Here is a 23,098-nt window from a genome sequence, read left to right on the forward strand (position 1 = left end):
TTCCAGATGCAACATGCAGAGTCAAAAAAAAAAACAAAAAAAAAAACTAACAATAAGCTTAATAAATATAATTGCCAAAATGTAACAAGAAAGTAACAAAACATTGCAGCAATTTTCAAAGTAATGTTACGGTGAGAAAAACAATAGTGAAATTATCACATCAGTCATAATAAAAAAACTTACAAAGCGTGAAGAGTTATCATTTTTCACTGTCTTGGCATTCCCAAAAGATTCCAGAATAGGGTTTGCCTGCAGAAGTTGACGTTCTAACTCTCCCTGTAATGCAACAATCACTGGTTAGAAAAAAACTATTAAGACACATGATTAAATTAAGTTTCATACAAGAACAGATGCAACTGAGGTTCAAAGGTGGTGTGTAACTGAAATAAGAGCAATAAATTCTTTGGGAAACCTAGACAAGAAACCCAGTGAATATTTGCCATTTAACATCAACAAACAGAGTGAAAGCCAAAGTCTTCTATCTAAACAGCACACTTCAGACCATCCTGGGTTGTACAAGTTGTAAGGTTTAACCCAACTATCATGGATTAATCAGTTCATCCCCCTTTTAAACACGTAAATTTGAGGGGGATGAATAATTCCAAACTCAAATATTCCATATCATCTACAACACAAATTGAATCTGTTTGCAGCATTCTTTACAGTATTTTGTTTAGATGTTGTATGGCTAACAACAATCAGCTTGCATCTACAGCAAAGCCATTTCTCTTCATTTGACCCTCAAACCAGAAGCAGATCATCTACATGGAGTAAAAATACACTAACCTACAAACCTAATTAAAACCTGGGTAGCCATGAGAGGGTTTTTGTGCAAATTCTCCCTGGCTGCCTGAAATACAGGCACTGAGGGAATGGACAGGAAACTCCTCAAATTAGCAACGACAGATGCGCCACATCACAGCTCCCCCAGCAACAAATCTGGAACATCCACCCCTTTATTCCCCCTAGCCACCCTCAGTGTTGTTCATGTCCATCTGATAGGAAGTTTGGACAGGTGTCCCATTGTTCTTGCTGTTGTCATGAGACAGGAACATCACAGCACAAATGTGAAAGAATGACCACTGCGATTTTACACACTGTTCCCATTACGTAACCAAAACGAGCAGAATAGTGGGTACAGTCCAGGGAATTTTGTGGTTTAAATTTTTAAAATGTATTATTATAAAGAGCCTAAAATAGACTACAAGATGAATCCATTTCTCTGTTTAGTAATTGCTGAATTGTTTTAACATATCTGGGTATATCTGACAGCACAAGTCAGTAACTAAAGTCAGAACAATTGACTTTTTAAAAAGCATTAGTAATGAAGCTTTATAAGAACAGTAACAGGTTTCGCTCTCATCTAAATAGGAAATAAATTAACCATTAATATGACAAAATTGCTTTAGCAATGACAACTTCTGGTCTGATAAGATTACATATGTCAAAAAGTCACTTCAAATCATTATAGAAAATATGCCAAGAACTACTTGTATTTGAGCTCTTTGTAAATAGACATTCCAGAACCTTCTAACTGTACGGATGGAGCAAGGTAACGTGACTTGAGAAATGGGAATTAAGCACCGTGACCACAGAACCATAATGCAGTATTTTTACATGCAACAGTGTAAAGTTTTACAGAAATTACTTGACATCACCCCAAAAGTATAGTAAAATGGATCCACTGAGAACAGAAAAGAATAATTAAGAAAGCAGATGTTATACAGCAGAATGAGAAGTCATTAGTAAAAACAAATAAATAAACAAAAGATGAGAGTAAAATAAAAATTACAGGTTTATTGTGCCCATAAAAGATGTGGTGATATATAAAAAAGAAAACAGGGGAAAAACAAGGGACTACAAGCTACTCACATAAAACAGGATTCCGTTCTGTAATCAAATCATTATAATGGAAACAGAGGTATTAATGTCACAGAGGGAAATGCACACAAACACATGAGAGACAGAACACACTCAGTAAGGGGTGATTTATAAGTTGAACAAATGTGTTGTGAACATATCTGAAGGATGCATTCTTAGTTTGGGATCAAGGCTTTTGCTGGTTTAAAATGTTGCTGTTCTAAACAACAGAACTGAACTATATGTGTGGTGCAAAAAATCTCGGCTTTCATTAGTTCTTTTGATACAAAATCTTTAAACATGCAAAGATCCGTAACACAATTATTCTTATGCCAGTTTCAGACTACACAATATCAGGCCGATTTTGGCATGAACTGTTTGATGTAGGGTGTCATGGCAATTCGTAAAGCGACAATGGCTATAGCGATGCAAGAATCAATCGTTTTCTCATATAGCGTGTCATAGTGGATGACAATTGACGGCGAGTCTGTGACGCTTCACTACGTCCCGACAGACACTATAATGTTTAATTCTTTTTGAGGTCCTCCACAACAAGATCCATCACATCTGTGGCACTGACCAATGGGAGCACAGAGGCTCTTCCATACACAGCTTTCAAACATGGTGAAACGAAAGAGAGACGATGGTATTGGTTAGGGCTGCCCTCGACTAAAGATTTTTGTAGTCAACCTGTAGTCGTTAATTTAAGCGATTAGTCGACTAATCGCACGTTTATTAGACATGTAAATCATAATAATGAGCCTTTAATTGCATATATTATATTATATTATATTATATTATATTATATTATATATAAAAAATTGTCGGTGTGTGGGGGGGGGGGGGGGGGCAGCAAGGAGACTGTTTTCAGCTGTAGAGTTACTCTGTAGACCTATGCACGTTTCATACGGACTACATATTCGGAGAATATTTGTTTTCAACTTGAATTGGTTGACAATCATTCAACATTTCAGGCTTTCTATAGATATATTTCTCATGTCTGTGAGGCAAATATACACTGAGTTTTGGTTTATTTTATAGATGCGCTCAAGTTCAAAGAGACCAAGACAGCAGAAACACCCTATGTGTTTTCTATACTTTACAAAGGTTTTTAATGATGTATTTGTGTCATCTGTATGACCAAAAATGACAGTATTTTAAGTGGTTTCCGCTGTTATTGCACAGACATCCATGTCATGCCCCCTTTTTTCTGCGACTAATACAATTTTTGGTTGACTGAAAATTCTTTCTAGTCGACTAATTAGTTGATTATTAGGGGGCAGCCCTTGGTGCTACTTGATGGATTTATGTAATAGAGGAAAGGTTCGTGAAGCTATGGTAACAATCCTCCTGCCTTTATGATGTTTCCTCGAGGGACTACTATGACAGAATGGAAAAAAAGGAGGTGCTTCAGTAAACCGGGGAGTACAGGAATTAGCATTAAGCTAACACGCCGCTTCTGTAGCCTGTTTGATAACATTCTTGTTTCTGGAAGTAAGTCACTAGTTCCGCCTTCTCAATGACATCAAGCACGTCGTTAAAGATGGCAAGCGATGATTGGCTGGGAAGCAATTTGTAGTCTGACATATTTCTTATCCATGACACAAAAATTTAGAGTCAAAAATCACATAATCAGTGACTATTGTAATAAAAAAAAGATATTATGTAGTCTGAACCTTTCATTACACATCAAGTCAGATTGTATTATAAACTCATTACTTCCAGACTATGTTAAAGATGAAATTTCAGTAAAATGACAGGTTTTCACATCATGCAAGCATAAATATACCACCACTATGCCCCAAGCCAACTAGGCATGTTACCTAGGTTAATCTCTAATATGTTTTATCCAACACTAAAGTTGTTTAAAATAATTGTACACATCTTGAAGGTTGCATACATTCAAAACTATTTAGCACATGTGACAAATTGTGCACAAATAAATCAAAAGTAAACCATTCAAACCCGTTTATTTTTATCAAGAATATCCCAGAGTGCAGAAAAATTCACTTTGGATTGGCTACATTCCATTCATGTTTATACAGCAGGTTAGTTTTGCATGCACAAGCAAAGCAGGTATAAAAAGCTTAAAGGGAACTTGCCTGGAGTTTGACTGCTTTAGGTGATTCTGGCTGTTTGTATGTAATAAACAAATGTAATATGTTAGAAGGCATCAGGGCCACATTCTGCAAGTATCTTAGACCACGGGAAAGATCTAAGCCTTTAGTATGTTGCATAAATTTGGCCATGCGAATACAGTAAGACCAATAACTGCAGCATGTAAAATTGTTCAGCATGCTTTCATATATTTTTGAAGGAAATACATGTTATCAGGCCAGCACTGCAGACTTTTAAGATGATTTCTTATACAGACCCATGTGTACTACTTATACACACATCAGAGCCAACAGTTATTACTTGATGAACATCTAGCCAACATTACTAGTACATTAGAATCTACACACAACACTATCCATGACATACAAGTGCATGTTATCCATTGATGTGTGTTAATTTGGTTAAAATTACTCTTCTAGCAAAAGCACCCTGATGTCACTGTGACTACTGTGTCTAAGATAAAATAAATTACTTTGTGAGATCTTCAGCTGTAAATGCATTACAGATAAGTTAGACTAATATGATTTGCAAAGCAAATGTATATGTGACATTACGAGCAGCTCACGCTGATTTACTTTGTCTAACCATCTAAAATTGGTAAAACCCTCTCATAAAGAGATGATTAGTTTACTTTTCCCATTGCAACACATCCCACTTTGTTTTTGTTCATTGTTTGTTGTTTTTTTAAGAAGGCATGTCAATAAACACCTATATCACTGGTGGAATTCCACATGAATTTCAAAATGAATAAACAGAGCAATTCCAAGAGGGTCCTCACACCTTTTGGTGCTCGGGCCCTAATGATTCAGAATGGCTGAGAGAAAAGGAACTCACTGGAATGTTGTGATCCTTCCTTCCTTTGTGTGACGATGCAACATGAGCCAGGTACTGGATGACTTTTTTAGTGTTTTCTGTCTTTCCAGCACCGGATTCCCCTCTGCAAAAGAAGATCACAATCAACAGCAAACATCAAAACATCATAAGACAACAGCCTTTTTAGAAGCTTTACCCAAAATAAAATAAAACGAAACATTAGATTGGGCACATACTCATGCACATTTGCATGATCAATGCATTCCACAAGCTAAATAAGCCATCAGGCTACATCCTGTATCTGCTAGCACTGTCGTTTGTTTTTCCAGCTGCAGTTCCTTTCAGCAGCTAGAACTCTAATTGAGGAGAATTTGGCCTATACTACTGAAGCGTTACACAATGGCTTTTATTATGTAAACATTAAAAGTCTTATTTAATATTATTGGAATGCCTAAGATGGTGTTTTAATTACTTTACCTTATAACACAGTGATACGGATAAAAGAAAAAAAAGTCATAAAAAGTCTGATTCAAATATTCTTTTCCCTAATCTGCCCATAAATGGAAAAAAAAATCTTTAGAAAAACACAGCCAGACTTTTTCCACAAAGGCCTGTAAAGTCATTCACTTAATACTGGCTTTATTCAAAGAAATATAATAGCAAAATCTTATGTTTGACGTTATGTTGAATATAATGCAGATTTTTAGGGGTGTGACAAGACAGGTAGCTCACGAGACAAGACAAGATTTTTACACAATATTTTTAAGAAATCCTCAATGATGAAATACATGACTAAAAATAGTCCGCAGGTGCATTTGAAATGTTTTAACTAATCATCTTGGAATGAATGTCATTTCAGTTCTACTTTCTGAGTATGAATTATCATATGCAGTAAAAGACAACAATTCTCAAGCACTGTAAAAGGTGACCGGCTTCTCTCCTGTATGATTTCATATGAGTCTCTTCAGACCTTAGAACTGTACATGAATTATGAGCTTTTACAACCTTTGACCTCCTAACTGAACTCCTTTCCACAAATTGATCATGGAAATAAAAATATAGAATACAAAATATGGTAACATTTTACAATAAGGTTCATTTGTTAACATTAATGTATTAACTAACATGAACTAACAATGAGCAATACATCTGCTACATTATTAATCTTTGTTAATATTAGTTAATAAAAAGTGTCAATCATTGTTAGTTCTAGTTCATGTTAGTTCAGTTAACAAATACATCTCTTGATTTTAATAATGTATTACTAAATGTTGAAATTAACATTAAGTTATTAGATATTTGCATAATAATAATAATACATTTTATGTAATGCGCTTTTCTTAAACCCAAAGTGCTACAGTAATAGAACAAAACAAAAACAACAAAAGCAATACAATTCATTAGACAAAGACAGTCTTGGAAAAAATGTGTCTTAATCAACATCAGCATGCATCAGGGAGCCACTTTCAAAGTGTGGAGTATTGAGATCGCGCTTGCTTTTACTTTCGATTTCGCTATCACGTGTACTCAGTGTATAGGGATCGGCGGCGACCATTATCCAGCTGAATTAAATGGTTTTTATTTCTATAAAAACCAAAACGACAGTGGAGGCGTAATGAAAATGTAGCGGTGGCATATTCTATACTAATTTCACCCTCACACTTTGCCATGGCAATATCACTCATGAGGCAACTTCTCACCTCGACGAGAAATCGTCAGATTGTAATCTTGCGAGATCTCATGGCACAAGATCTCTTCACAGCCCTACTGATTTTAATAAATAAAGTTAAATGGTGATATGGAACTTCTGTCATTACTGAAAAAGCACCCTAAGGATATTGTCACTAATGTGCCAAATAGATGGTTGATTATTTGTCTAACAACCAGTTTATAAAACTCCTTTAAGAAAGTTAAGACCCTTAAAAGCAGAATGTTTGAGCAGAACGTCTGCTCTCTTCCATACAATAAAAGTGGATATGGCCCTCAAGCTCCAAAAAGGTAAAAAAATAAATAAAAAGAGATTATAATTTAAAAAAAAAAAAAAAAAGCATCATAAAAGTAGTCCATTTGACTTGTGCACTATACTCCAAAGGGCTTTTCACACTTGAAATATTTAACCCTGGGTCATTCTCATTCTCATAATTTACCTGTGGTTAACAATTAGTCCTGGGTGACGGTAAATGAAAACGTTGAGAATGAGAAATGCTGGCGGTAAATTCAGCTTTTTGTTACTAATAATTTTTCAGTAATGACAGAAGTTCCATATCACCATTTAACTTTATTTATTAAAATTAGTAGGGCTGTGAAGAGTCCAACAAATCGATCAAACAGAAAAACTTATCAGCCGATTCAGATATTTAAAAAATAAAAAAAAATTTAAAAAAAGAGAAATATGTAGGCCTTGGCGATATATCGGTCGACCACTAGTGCTGACCCTGCTCTGGTGCAGGGTTTCATAACCCCTAGTAAAAAGTGGTGCTAAGCCCGCTTCTGAATTACAATTGTGAAATGTTTCTATACCTGCTGTTAAAAGTGGGGTTTAGAACGGCGATAACCCAGGGTTTAAGTGCAGTGTGAAAAGCCCTCAAGTATTCTTAAGCAATGAACTGTAGTCACCATTTATTTTCACTGTAAAATGAAAAGAACAGCTTGGACATTGTGCTAAAATTAACTTGTATTCCACAGAAAAATATGTCTGCTTTTTTCTGTCTATTGACTGTGAGACTCCTTAATTCCCTGCATTCCAGCTCTATGGACATATGGCTTCATGGACATCACAGTGGGTGTGCAGAGAGAATGGCATGTGCTGCAGTGGTATCAGTAGGTCAGAAGGGGTCGACTTTGAGAGAGGATGTAAAAACCTACTCTCATACAGTTATAAGGACACATTATAAAAGACACGAGGCTGTTTACTTATTTACAATGCGCAAAGACAATAATTCAGGCTTAATGCATCAAGAGCTCAAATTTCTATGGATGAATTCTCAGACTGACTAGAAATATTTGCCATGGGTCTGACTCATAGTGTGAGATGCTCTACATGCCGAACAGCTGCAGCTACTGATATTTAATGCCGAAATGATACATGACTCATGTTTTCAGGAATGGCTGTACACGTATGATTCCAAAAAAGCTGATTCCTGTGCAGCCCTGGGGATGTGACATCACTTCCATTAGCCCAAACTGATTGACGTAACCTGTAACTGCTGAAAAGAGATGACCTAATGGTTACTCACGTGCAAAGAATTGATTGGTCCTCACGATCTGCAAAAGAGACAGAGAAGAAAAATAGGTCAGCATTTTCATTTAAGTTCATCTGAGCCTTTAATTCAAATCAATACACGTTGAGATTTAAAAAGGACCTAAAACAGCAAAAAAAAAAAAAAAAAAACATTTCACCAGAAAGTAATTTATCAAATACTGAAGACACGTACACTGATGCAATCCTGCAAAAGAAACCATAAAACTTATTTTTAAGGTTTCTCTCCTCTGATTACAACCTACCATCATATTTGTACCATCATCAACATTGTACATTATGACTATTCTGTCTTTTTGACAGCTGGAAAGTTTTAGTAAAAGAAAACAGCATGGAGGAAAACAATGGAAATGAGTGCCAACTGAAAATGCTGTGTTGGCCTAAAATGCAAGCCAGAAAACATCTGTGAATCTCGTTATGTCAAATCTTGTCTATATTCAAAGTAGGTTTCTCACTCATCTGTAAAATTCACTTCATAAACAGGTTGGTCTTCCACAAAACGGAATGGTTTTGCAACTTCAAAAGTGAAGGTTTATAGGAAAATTCTGAAGCAATCAATCATTTCTTAAGCTATTTCATAGTGATACTAAACTTCTGCAAGAGAAAGATAAGAGATGTCATATGACCACTTATTTGAGGGTGGGTTTATAAAAGGCTTTAAATGGCATATATCATATTGCTTATATGATATGGATTTTGATTCGCAAAGTTGTTTTACTGATATTGATGTCAGTGCTTCCCACAGGTTTGAAATATACTTGCAGTGGTAGCCAGGTGAAAAATCCTCCTATTACCCACGGCACAAAAATAGTCTACTACGTGTGACAGAACAAATGATGTGTGATTTTTAACAATATTTTTTATTTATTGAAATTCATTTTAATTACATAGGCTACCATTACATTTAATTACATACTAATATTATGCATTATTATGCATAGTAAATTATGCAAAATTACAGCATTTAAATGGTAGAGTTCTCCTTGCTTTGTCATATAGTGTCTCTCTCAGTAAATGGGACACAGATTTTACTGATACAGTAAAATCTATGTATTGAATAATATGTGTCAAATAATATTTTTAGTCGTTTCTTCCTGTGGGGGACCATCCCATCCAGAGACTACAATAGTTTACTATGAATTAAATGGAAATCAAATTAAATACTCTAATTTATTGTGTAACCAAAATACCAATAATGTGACTTAATTATAAACAAGCCCGAAATACACAGGGACTCTTATTTTGAAATGTCTATTGCAGGCTGATCCTTCAGATGAGAGAGATAAAATATGCATTCTTACAGCCATCTCTAAAACATTATATAAAGGCCAAAAAAGTAGACATTGTCATAATTCATCAACTCGAGTTCGTTAGCAATTGCTTGGCATAAATGTGCGCTTGATTGACTGACTGGGAATCACTTTGAAGCAGTCTGAAGCGCTGTTGCGTGAGCCTTTATAACACGCAACAGCGCCGCCATTGTGACATATCCACAGTGTCTCTGCAGCGCACATGGGAATGTCAGTGGGAGTAATCAGTTCTCGTGCACATAGATTCAATCACGGTTTCATCATCTCGGATGGATAAAGTATGAAAGGATAAAAATGTATTATGTCTTCAAATATACTTGGATTCTAGAGTCGTTTTTTGTGAGAAAATTTTACTTCCACATCTGAAAAATGCCAAATCGGAAGTGACGTAACTGAAGGGAGCGCGATCAATATTTGGATAATAGGAAAACAATGGATCGCAATGACCGTTCGGATGCTGAGGAAATTGTAAATGTTTTTTCATACTCGTATAACAAACCACAGCCATACAATTAGCCTGCTATGTGGTCAAGAGAGCAGCAACAGGCCAGGATTATTCACAACAACGGTCAAAAGAGACAAATTGAGCTGTTGTGTGAGGAGAACCAGTGGAGAACAGGGTAGGAGACAGGTGTTAGCTTATAGAAAGCCTATACACGTTAACAATCGATATGTAACACTGTTCTCAGATCACAATATTGTACAGATTATTATCATGAATCAGGCAAAAGCAAAGCTATTGGTCATCTAAGAGTAACGTTATTGATTACTAATAACAAACTAATAAACTTCCTTAATATCCGTTCACACTAATGTTGCGTGATATAGCGGTTTCTCATCACGACTGATTTGGTAATGTTAGGCGGCCGAACATGCAGCGTTACTTTTAATGTTATCCTTTATTCATTAATTATGTGAGTTTATTCCGTGCCGATCACTGATAGTGTGAGGATGTATATGACGCCATGATTATGTAGTTGTGTGAACTTGAACGTATAGGCTATACATTTACAGTCAAGTTTATATACATTTCATTGGAGTACATTACCAGCACATAATTCAAAACTGTTTTGTGTGAGTGTGAGACTATGTATTTGTGTACATAATTTGTATTCATCAGTTGAAATTAATTCAAGTAAAAACAGTGAAGCAGCATCGCGTGTGTAAGTTTATTCATTTAATATAATCATTTACAGTACTATTACAATGTTGAACTCCATCATAACGCCGGGATGATAATCCTCCGGTCTATAATGAACGCGTTTATCGAAGCAGATGCAGAAGTGAAGTCTGTCTCTTCACCTGCACAAAACACACCCCGGCACGGAAGATAGCACCGTCCTTTTCTTGTTAGTAAACCTCTGTACTCAATGTCCTGACAGGCTGGAGTTTGTGCAGCCTCCACAAACACAATTTACCACGACGATGATAAACAGAATACAAAAACTACTGAAAACACACTGATTCGCTGTTACTGAATACCAACCTAAGCTGCACTGAGTCAACACAGAGCTCAGCGAACGACTCCCTTGAGTGACGTAAAATGACGCGATGCTGAAAAGAAAAAGTGTTTTTTACAGAGACCATCACTTTATCTACTAAATTCATGCTCTTATGTCCTGCAAAACATTTTTAAACCCTGCAGTACCTTTTATATAGTATTTTTGTACAAGGTTATATATTCATCTCGAAAAAATTTTTTAACCTGCAATATGCACTTTAAATGACAACTCGGGTATATGTCAGAAAAACTTGCAAGAACATTACCATGTGCATGAGAAATCATGCTTTAAGTGCACTGATCTCTAATTTCAGCTCATTTTAAATCAAACAATTAATTGGATTTTGAATTTTAAGAGACTATGGCCAATACTGGCCAGAGTGGGCTCAGGTCATGCCCAGCGTGGAGCGGCAGAGACAGAACAATCCAAATAGACACAGATCAGCAGATTCAATGTACTACTTAGAGGTCCTGCTTGAGGAGGAGGCTGCAGGACATTGATTCAATAAGCTCATAAAGTAAACTACTTCCTCCGCATTGTACATCAGTTACAAAACCAAATACACAGTACTCCTCATGTTTCAGGATGGTTTTGTGCATCACACTAAAGCAGGGCTGGGCAGTATGATGATATATCGTGGAGACGATATAAAGTGTATCAGATATATGATGTAAAGTGGGACGATATGGGATGATATAAAGTAATCAGAGATTTTGCTATATTGATATTGCAGTATGCAAATATATTCATGATGCAGCACAGTAATACTTAAAGTTAGACATTTAGAGTGAAGTATCACGCATGAGAAAGATTAAGAAAGGGACATAGAGAATGACACCGCTCTAAGACAGCAAGAAGTATGAATTTCATTTCTTTTCGCAGTTTATTGCACTTGAATGGTCAAATATATACAATTATGTCAAAATGGCCATCGTTTGGAGTATTCACAACCACAGGTGATTATGTCTTATGTCTGTCTAACTGAACGTGAACAGTTGGGTGAAAACCAAATGCATGTCATTATATTACTCTGAGCATTTGGTCTCAAAGTGACAGCAGCCTAATATACCTGCTGCCATCAGTGTCATTAATGTTCAAACAACAAAAGACTGAATAACTTCAATAAGAATCAATTTAAATTAAATTCATAAAGTGAATTAAGACTATGCAGTTTATTTTATTTTGATTATTCAATTTCTGTAGTACTTCTTACCACATGGTAAATAAACCTACTGTACCTAAACTTATTTAATTTGTATCTTTGTTCTATTGTATTTTTCCTATCATTTGTAATAAAATTTTGTAGGGCTGCCCCCTAATAGTCGACTAACTGTTAGTCGGTGAAAAGAGGCCTAGTTGGCCAAAATCTTATTAGGTCACAGAAAGAAAAAAAATCCACAAGAAGTGGCGAAGTCACACAGTCTGTGATGGACAGATTGTTAACAGCTGGTCTATGTGGTAATTACAGTACATCGGGAAGGACATCGAAAAACTCGCCTGTCATTCATCAACCTCAAATATGGCTTATCATCTGAAACATGTAAGTAGAAGCAACTTTACATGGCCGCTCGCTCTAACATTAACCAAGAAAAATGTGAGCTATTCAAGTGTTTGTGTGGAGTGTGAAAGCTCAATAGTAGCACGCTCACTGCATGACAGCTAACATGACTGGTGTTATGATCACATGATGCAATCACTTGCACTTAAAATAAAAATCATTTTCATCAAACTTGCCTCAGAGACATGAAAATTATATCTACAGAAAGTGAAATGTCTACTTTTAAATGAACCAATTCAACTGAAAAATAAATATTCTTAGGTTATGTAATCCGTATGAAACGTGCATATACTCGTCCACTACCGCGGAGATGACAAGTCAGCATCGACGACTTCATCACTGTGGCCGAAAATACAGAAAACACTGTTAAAACAGTCTTCATGCTGTTTTTCCCCAACAAATTCATAATCATTACTTCTGCCAGTGCACTTTGGCAAGCTTTATGCATGCTCTTGAGCGCTGATTAGGCTATGTAGGCATTAAAGGCTCTTTATTATGATTTATATGGTTTAATAATAAAACATGCAATTAGTCGACTATCTCTTAAAATGAATGACTACTAGTCGACCAGAAAAATTTGACTCCAGGGCAGCCCTAATAGTTTGTAACAGGACATATCATTATTGCAAAATAAAATAAGATTTTGGTCATATCGCCTACCTCTACACTGGATTATGCATTTCATTTGTTTTACAGCATAACAACTCTCTGCATCCTTAAACATTTTCTGTAAACCAGGGGTAACTGAACATGCAGCCACCCTGGGATCTCTTCCAAGTGATCATTTGGGTGGTGTCTCTGTTCCCGAATCTGTTGCTGCAGAATGTTGCTAATGATGTAGATAAATAACTTCACGTCACTGTTAAACTGTTGCTCTTGCAGTATCAGATAACTGCTGAGTTCAGGCCATCACTGAAATGTCAGGCATTTGTGTATGTCTGGTGGAACCAAAAAGTACTAGATAAGATAAACCTGACCAACCCATCCCAAAAATTATGGTTACAGACATATTTTCTTCACAGGAGCAATTCCTATAAAAAGTTATTCCCTTAAAAAGTTAATATAGAGAGAATGAGATTTTTTCTTAAACTCCAAGTATGAAATTTTGCCATGTAACTCATTCAGTGCTGTTTGTGCTACAGATAATATGAATAAGTAATTTCTCAGTTCTTGCCAGCCAAAACCACCCACAAAACCTTTATAAAAAAATTTTACTTTAGATCAGGAATTATATGATTATTTCTCCTGGTACCTGCAACATGACAAGTGATAAAGGCATATTCGCATAGAGCAAAATGCAATGACCAAAGAAAATAAAAGGTTGCTTCGTTATTAACATTATATTGGGAGCTTTATTAGCTTTGTCGCATGCCTCCTTGTTTGAACAGACTGCAGGAAATCGATCCAAGACCTTTATTAAAATAAAATACCAGCAGTGCTTTAAATGACTGCTTGGATACTGGACACTGCTCCGCTAAAGCAGTCAAAATTATGATTGCTTTATACATAATTTGCATCCTCAAAGAAATTGTGGAGAGGATTCAAACTCTTAAAAACTAGTGAGGCTGTTTAGAGTGACAAAATCAATCATTCTTTTAGGCATCGAAAGGAGTCTGTTCTGCAGTCCTTTAATGAATCACAGGGGTATCTGACTAAGTCCACCTATGGGAACAGAGGATGCATGAAGATAAAATAGTGCTGACTGCTTTCCCGTTCTGGCTGCAGGAGGTCAGGGCTGTCTGGGACGAAGAGGATCTAGAGCTGGGCAGACCCTCAGTATGGGGTTTCCTCCACCTGGATTCAGTTTGCTCACTAAAAGTTTAACATTTGAGAACCCGCCCTTATAGCAGAGGCCAAACCCGTAAAAGAATGTGGGAGAGAATGATAATACCAAAAAAGGAAAAGCACTGGAAGATCTTTTGTTTAAAAGCTAGATAGCATAAAACACAAAAAATGTATAACTCATTGTGTCCTTATGCATGAAACAACCTGAACAGAATGTAGGATTGATGTTGTCCTAAGCAGAACTACGATAGATGTTCGTGTTCAAAGACAATGTTTTAGATAAAAAGTTCAGGACTCAGGTTACAAGAACTGGAAGCTGTTCCCAGGATGGAGGCCTCTCAGAGGCACTTCCTTCTGTGTGGTGTTCATCAACCTCTGTGAACGTTTATGACACTATCTGTCTCGGATACAGAGACACAGATATGGCAGCCAAGGATTCTGAAGAATGGCATCTCCTATCAGCACAGCTGCAGAAAAGGGAAGCATATAATCAAGTGAAGAGAGGGCTCTTGACTTCTTTTCACTGCATCCATTGTCAAGGCCTTAGCAACTCTTCTATGAACCAAGAATGGCTGATTACAGAGATGCCAGCATAAGTAGGCATAATTCAGACACAGAGTAATAATGTGTAGAAATTACAATTAAAATCAAATGGAGCTCCCAAACAAGCATTCAAAAATTACTTATAACCTGCTATTTTTGTAACGTGACAAGGCTAGGTCAGCAGATCATACCTTGCATTCTTCCATTTACATTTAATTTGTTCACTGATTAGTTCAAAACCTGATCAGAACTGAAAGAGTTGGGGGCATGATTCAAGTCTGGTTTTGACCCAAATGAATGAAACTCTTCAAAATAAACAGCTTATGTGAAGACTGGAGTAATGGTTGTTGAAAATTCAGCTTTTTAAAATTATACAGATCTATAGATACAGATAGTTCAAACCCATTATCAGCCTCTCTCTAGTTAACCCTTGAAGGCTTTTTAGAGTGACAAACAAAAAAGTAAAAGACTCATAACTCCAAAACTATAGCGAGGAGAGGCAAAAGGTTGGTACTGTTTCATAGAAAACTTAAAATTATTACATTTGGACATTCTCATGCTGAGAAACTGCTGATAAAAGATGACATTTTGAAATGCAATAACTGAAGGTAATGAGGTAGGAGGAAAAATCTTTGTTGGCGAAGTTCCTCTACATGTGATGATCGAAAAACTTCATGTTAAAGCTACATTTGCTTTTACTTGGATATGTGCACCTGTGGAGTTAAGCCGCACACACACTTAACGATTGTAAGGCCGATTATGAAGGTAAATTGATACTTATGACTGATCACGCTCAAACGCCTCCAGTCAGAGCCAGTTGCGTTCAGTCTGCGATTACAGTCGGTGTTCAAATTCCATGGGTAAGTATATAAATCTGCTTCAGTCGCAGGAAACAATCGCTTGTATTTTGAGCACAGTCTTAGAATGTTTTAGGCAGGTGTGTCTCATACGTCCTGAAAAGTGAAGCTGCGGGCTCCTTGATCGCCCCCCTGGTGGCTGTATGCAGTACAGGTCATAAACCCCGCCCTCTCAATGCAGTCCAATGAGACTTCAGTGAAAACTTAAAAATAAATTCTGCTTCAAATAAAACTTTCTGAAAGATGGTTTTGGTCATTTAAGGTAGTTGTTACACGCTGATATCTATTCAATTGTTCGTTTGTGTGATAATTTAGATTTTAGCTAGCAATTTGATACTATAAAAACGGGCCGTGTCATCATGATTTGCAGTTGATTGACAGCTTGTCTGAGGACTGTCGGAGCTTCAAGGGGAGATTGAAGATGTATTAACTAACTATTAATTTTCGATTTCTTTGTTATTTAACACCAACAAAATGAGCTGTTCAGCAGTAAACTGTCCTAACCGACCTACAGGATCTGACGGATCACTGAACTTTTTTCTGTAACATTAAATGTGGGTTTCATAAGCCAATTAATAAATGTTATTAGTTAAGATAACACAACTAATGTTAACCATGTCGGGAAAAAGCCGGTGATCGTTATCTGGCAGTTACTTATTATTTTTATGGGTATAAAATAATAATTAGCAGGACAAAACTAATGATAGCCTACTCTAATTACAGCAATTGATCTCCTGTAACGTTAGTTGAACTTAATTTAAAATGGCAGGACCATTTCTGACGATTTAGAGTTGTTTCTAGTGGCATATTATATTGAGTTTATCTACTGAATTTGCTGTTTCAAAAATATTACTGCTCTAGAAACAGAATAGCCTATTATTTTAGAGGTAGAATTTTAAATTGTGTATAATTTTTATAGTCTATTTAAAATACATGAATGATGACGCAGTCGTCTGGGCGGAAGTTTGATACCACGACTCCACCTCCGGGCTCCACTGACGATTCCTTCTGTGCATGCCCAGGCTCCAAGCTTTTATTTTTTTGACATATTGCGTAACGTGTCGGCGGCCATTCGTCGGCCCATTTTGGCTTCAGTTCATTACAATGGAAGGAAGCGGCGTCGCCATCTTTTTTTACAGTCTATGGTTTTAGGTAGTCGTTAAATGTGTGCCCGGCTTTAGGTGTCTCAATTCTGTGAGGAATATCTCGTGATCGACGCAATAGCTGTGCTTCCCACACAGACTTTACTTGGGCGGGCCGCCCAGGTATATTAACAGCCTCCCAAGTATATTTGGAGACACATATATGCTTTTATTATTTTTATCCTCATACTTTTGTATCCGCCCAAGATAATGAAACCATCCACGATTGATTAACTAGTTGGAAAATCTCCCCTCGCCCTACGCATTTCGTAGCTGCTCGTTCTGTATGCGTGAGAACTGTTTACTCCTGCTGAAATTTCCACTTGCGTTGCAGAGACACGGTTGATATTTCACATTCCGTGTTATACAGTAAAATCTGTTTTATGACTGGATTCCGTGATTTCGTCCACATTTTCTGCATCATGGAAATCCTACTAATGTAGCAAACGAGTATGTTGAACTCATTGTAAGAGTAAAAGATGGGAACATGTTTATTTACTTTATAGCAGCGCGTTTCACCAACTAGGTGACAATGTAGCATTAAATCACCATTCAACAGACTCAGGACACCACCGCACCGCAGTCCATTCAACTGCAGTAATATACCAACTTTTCAATCTACTACGTTAACTGCCTGTACTGACAAACTATGCTAATTTAGGATATGTGATGCGAGTGATGTGATATGCATGAGTGACATTGCAGTTTTAAGGGGGTGCAGACACGCTTGTTATACTGGATGGATATATTGAAAAAGGAAACTTATGGGGGGGGGGGGTTTATTAACTTTACAGTAAGTTATGTATTATTTCACAAACTAGTTAGCAACTTACCGCTAAGACAGCGATTTGACTCTCGTGAAGACACTGCTTGACTGCTTGTAGCTGCCCAAACAAGAGGCCTCTTTAGTGAAAGTGAACAATGGAGTACGCTCTGCTGGACAAACTACGTAATCACACCATTTACAACCATTTTATCTGCATTATATGTTCTGTAAAAATAAATGATCATATCTGCATCGGCCATCTATGCCGATGCAGATATATCGGCGACAGGCTCATATCGGCTGATAAAATCAGCAAAACAATATATCGGTCGGGCTCTACATTAAAAGAGCCACAAAACGGTATTTATGGTTTAAATTTCTTTAAAAATGACAACATCTGAAATTTGAAACTTTGTTTCATATCAAAAGTAACCTGCTCTGTCTTGTCTGTCACAGTGTCAGTGTCCTGTTTGCTCTGCGATGCATTTTTCACTGCGTGAGAACATGATGTTAGGCGAGAGACCGGCATGGCTTACTGGACATAGCAACAGTAACTAAAGGGGGCAAGTCTTTGCGAACGGTCAATTGTGTAGACATTTCAAAATAAGAGTCCCTGTGTATTTCGGACTTGTTTATAATTAAAAGTAACGAGCCAAGTTTTTTTTTTTTTCCTTCCGAGCATTATTGACATTTTGGTTACACAATAAATTGTATTTAATTTGATTTCCATTTAATTCATAGTAAATTATTGTAGTCTCCCCCACAGGAAGAAAAGACTAAGAACATCATTTGACATGCATATTATTCATTATATAATTTTACTAGTAAAATCTGTGTCCCATTCACTGAATGACATAGCAAGGGGAACTATACCATTAAATGCTGTAATTCTGAATAATTTACAATGCATAATAATGCATAATAAATGTAATAGTATGCTTTGTAATTCAAATTAATTTAAATAAATAAAAATACTGTTAAAAATCACATATTACTTGTTTGTCACATGTAGTAGACCATTTTTGTGCCATGGGTAATAGGAGGATTTTTCACCCGGCTACCACCGCAAGTATATTTCAAACCTGTGGGAAGCACTGCTATGGTTTATGTTGATTTTGGATTTTTAATTGTTAGAATCTGCTGTAAATAATGATGTGCTATATTCCACAATCTGAGCATGTTTCATTAAAGCGAAAACGTGACAAATGCTATCTGTATAATTTACACATGGGTTTTGCAGGGTTTCACGTACAAAAACTCTTTAAAATTACAGTTTTAAAGGGACTACTCAACACATGTTAAGTGTTGATCAAATGGTTAAAAAGTTTCTAAGCTTTAAAATGATACCTATTTTGTGTTATTCAATTCAGTGGTTGCTTAGTAATTTGATTATGAATTTTTTCGCAGGGTTACACTTTGTGTTTAAGGGGTTAATGTCAGGGTAGTCTGGTGCTTATCCTGCCCAAACCTCCACACAGAGCGCCATGAGCTTCAACTCCAAGTTCTCACTCGGCACCCCCTCAGCTGGCCCATCCCCTTCTACTGGATTAACCTACAACAGGACACATTCCTCACATACCAAACCACATCGCTGCCAGACACCAGAGAGTGGACACAGACACAAAGGAAAAACCTTTCAATGTCAGAGCTACAGTCTCTTTCACCTCAGTAACACGGGATGCACAAACAAACATTCATTACACTTTCTTATGCATGTGTGCCAGTGCTAGTAAAACTGAGCTGCTGGGCACAAAACACACTGAACTCCTCGCTTCACAACTGGTTTCGAACAAACAGAGTTTATTGCAAAATATCAAGACAGCACTGAAATATAGCAACGTTTTGGGAACTGCACAAAGTATGGAAAAAATTATAATGCACAATTTTGCTTGCATAGAATTGAACAGATCTTAAAATGGATTAAAAAGGATTTTGGAAAAATTGCAGACGATTAAACAGGCAATTTAAAACAAACAAAACATCTTGTGCCTGTTTATGCTTAAGCTAAAATGGGTTCAACACAACATCTACACCACCGGAAGAAATGACGGCAGAGATTAAAACAAACTAATACTGAATGCCAAAAGGGCTGCCGACAATTTCATCTAGAGCAGCATAAGGTTAGGAAAATATTTTAATAATGCATTCAATTTACAATACGTGGTGACGATGGTTCTAAATTTGAATTTGTCTGTGTTTACAAACTGATCATACAAGTCTATTTCACCCATAATGGTGATAAAGAGAGGCAGTAAAGTGCAAAGTAAACAAAGCCTGTCAGAATGACTTCTCTGGAAGATGATACAATACTAAATGATAACAGACAGAAGGTCTGTCACTCTAGACCTTTATGACTAAATGCTGTTGCATAGCTGTCCATGGAGGGACAGAAGGCTCTCAGACTTTAAAAACATCTTCGTTTGCGTTCTAAACGAAAGTCTTACAGGTTTGGAACTAGGGCTGCACGATTAATCGCATGCTATTCTCACGCGCATTTCGTCAGTAAAGCCGGTTCCCTGATTACCGCTAAATCGCCATCACCTGTTTTTAAACGGAGCGCCTTTTAATAGACAGAGCCGTAGTTCACAGACAAGCCACGCAATATCGCGTTCATTATCGCAGGCGATTCATCTGCGATATGAACGCGATATTGCGTGGCTTTTCAGTGATCTACGGCTCTGTCTATTAAATGCCGCTTCATTTGAAAGCAGGTGATGGCGATTTAGCGGTAATCAGGGAACCGGCTTTACTGACGAAATGCGCGTGAGAATAGCATGCGATTAATCGTGCAGCCCTAGTTTGGAACAACATGAGGGTGAATAATTAATAACAGAATATTCATTTTTGAGTGAACTAACCCTTTGAGCAAATGACAATGGCAAAAGTAAACAGATAATCCACATGAGCTCATAGACAAAAATAATCTGGTCTGAGTGAATCATTTGTATGAACTGCAGTACAACAGAGCCAAGCAACAAGAGGGCAACGACAAGCATCCGCAACAGAATAAACAGCCCATCTGCTGCAATTGCTGTCCGCAGGAATTTAGCATGGAGCCGTTTGGAGTGACGAGCCCATCAGTCACACACAGAGAAATATGACTCACTAGCTACTCAGTGAGATGAGCCAGATATGGCCTGATAAGAGGTGACAATAACTATTGGAGAATGCAGATCTATTACACAGAACACCATCATGTTTGGATGTCACACCTAGGGGTGGGCGACATGACCAAATTCTTATTTCAGGATAAAAATATACATCATGATTAGGGCTGGATGATTGTGACCTAAAAATCAAAATCTCGATTAATTGAACATTTGACCTCGATTACGATTAATGAACGATTTTTTTGTTTTTGTTTTGCCCTCATATTTCACTGACAAGGTTTGTACTGTAAATATGCTTAAATATTAAAAGGTGGGATATTTTTTTCCTAATGACAGAGTGCTCCAACTTAACAAATATATATGCTATAAGTTGTGAGTTTCTAAGCTACTTTACTGATAAATCACAGGACAGCGTTGACAGTGAGTTTCTGCACCCCTCTCTCAGCACACGATCTTCACTGTGAGCTGTATGAGTGTACGTGTGCCACAATGCATCAGCGCAGTAGCTCAATATAATGATACACAGCAGAGTCTAAAAATCCCATGAATGTCCAAACTGGCAAGCCTTAAAAAAAACACATACAACTGACAAAGTTTCACTGAGGGCTCGCACTGTCTGACTGTTCACAGTGTTTCAGTTCGCCTCTGTGTTGATTTCATCGAGCTGACTGGACGGGGCGGAGTCACGCGACTACACACACGGTAGTATGTTTTTAAGGGGAAAGTATTAACAGGGTTAAAAAAAAACAAAAAAACCGACTGCTTGTGTATTCAACCATTCAAGCACAATAAGACATGAAAGAGAACTGAATTTGCGATCACATGCTGAGAGACACTGCCTTCTGTGAGCACGCTCACGCTGTGTCAGTCAATTTTAATGCTTATTGTGCTTAACACATTTTTAAAACATCAAGCACATCCCAAATTCGTAATCACCTTCTGAGAGAGGCAGCTTTCTGTGTGTGCACTTGTGTCAGCACGAGCACAGCACCGATATATTGTGCTTATAACTCTTTAACATCGTCCCACACGTCAACACAAACAAACATCTACAGACATTCATACTCCAATTAAACAAATGCTGTGCAATTTCATTATGTCCTAACTACATTACTGACATTCCCACTATGTGGCTAAAATAGTATCTACAAGGCATTGATTTATAGACAGGGGAAAAAAATGTAATCCTTGCTGGAATTAAATAATAAAGTGTATCATGGCAGCAGCTGATGTTTAGCAAACTAAGAATATCTCATCTGCTTTGTCAGAGGCTCAGTTTACAGAGGCATTATGGGATACTGTAGCCATGCAGGGCAGTTGTTTCCTGATCCTGTTGTGTTGAAGGGGTGTGTGCTGCAGTGTGGGCAGCCAGCCCCAGACTACTGAAAAACAAACACCTCAAAGGTCACGACTGTCTGACACAAACAACCCTGGAGCTTCATGCTATGCAGAGGTCCAAAAAAATACTTAACTCAAGCATTATTTATACATGAAAAGTACTGAACATAAAACATCATAACCCTAACCAAACAAGCAAAAAAGTAGCAAATAAAAATATCAAATGAGAGAATATGAGCTTTAAAGTCAAAACTGAAGATGTAGCGACAGCGCCAGAACTTTAAAGGGTGTTAATTCTCTCTCAAAATTTTACTTTGACACTTTATAGTTCAGTGATTTTGGCACAAACGTAGTTTCATAATTGTCAGTTGTATCACAGTACCTTTGCACAGACCAAAAACTGAAATTTGCAACGTCAACTCCAGAAACTTGGAAAGTATAGTTATAATTAGTAATACTGATTTACAAAACACAATTTTAAAATACGTTTGGCCTTTTTCTGAGCAGATTCCTCTCAAAACTGAAAGTTTTAGGTGGAGCTCAGTCTAAATATAAGTACACTGGTTAACTCAAACAACAAGCAAGATTAATCCAGATGCTGCATGAGAACTATAAAGTAATATTTATGTATCCTCTACAGCACTGCAGTGGTCTCAAACTGCCGGCCCGCGGGCCATTTACGGCCCGCCCTCCCTCTCTACCCGGCCCGCAACTGATCTCAAAAATAAAACATAATCTGGCCCGCTAAATTATTATTATTATTCTTCTCTAGTTGCTACCTGTCTGATATGCAAAGAAAAAGTCGCCGTTCTATGGGATCATTCACATATCGCGTCACATAAGCGGCCGAGCCGCATTCTCCTTCTTTCCAATGCGCTTTCGCTGCAGTGGCGTCTGTCGTTGCTATGCAACCATGAGCCGCGCTCTCAATCGCTTCTATTATGAGCGCGCTTACCTAAATTACAGTAAAAGCACTCGACTTTAAGTCACGAGCGTCGATTTAAACCACCGAAACGCGTCCGATGCAGCCATTAAACGTTACCGATGCTCAAACGGCATCTTGGACAAATGCGCTGCCAGGTGTCTGTCAAGTAACAGAAGAGTGTACGAATGTCTTCAGGGATTGTATTTGTTCAG

The 23,098-nt window shown here is 37.2% G+C and overlaps 1 protein-coding gene across 2 annotated transcripts in view; it reads right to left on the minus strand.

Annotated features, from left to right (window-relative positions):
* Window positions 1-23,098, minus strand: part of myh10 (myosin, heavy chain 10, non-muscle) — a 73,741-nt gene that overhangs the window by 37,303 nt on the left and 13,340 nt on the right. Inside the window, exons 4-8 of one of the 2 annotated variants that reach the window (XM_067374340.1) lie at window positions 8,028-8,055; window positions 4,813-4,915; window positions 3,963-3,992; window positions 1,873-1,890; window positions 184-276 (exon numbers count right to left, since the gene is read on the minus strand). In XM_067374340.1, the coding sequence (XP_067230441.1) occupies window positions 184-276; window positions 1,873-1,890; window positions 3,963-3,992; window positions 4,813-4,915; window positions 8,028-8,055 (272 nt within the window). The remainder of the gene's footprint in view (window positions 1-183; window positions 277-1,872; window positions 1,891-3,962; window positions 3,993-4,812; window positions 4,916-8,027; window positions 8,056-23,098) is intronic. The other variant, XM_067374341.1, reaches the window with a different exon arrangement.

This window comes from Chanodichthys erythropterus, chromosome 21 (assembly GCF_024489055.1).
Source record: "Chanodichthys erythropterus isolate Z2021 chromosome 21, ASM2448905v1, whole genome shotgun sequence".
In the NCBI taxonomy this organism is placed as follows: Eukaryota; Metazoa; Chordata; class Actinopteri; order Cypriniformes; family Xenocyprididae; genus Chanodichthys; species Chanodichthys erythropterus.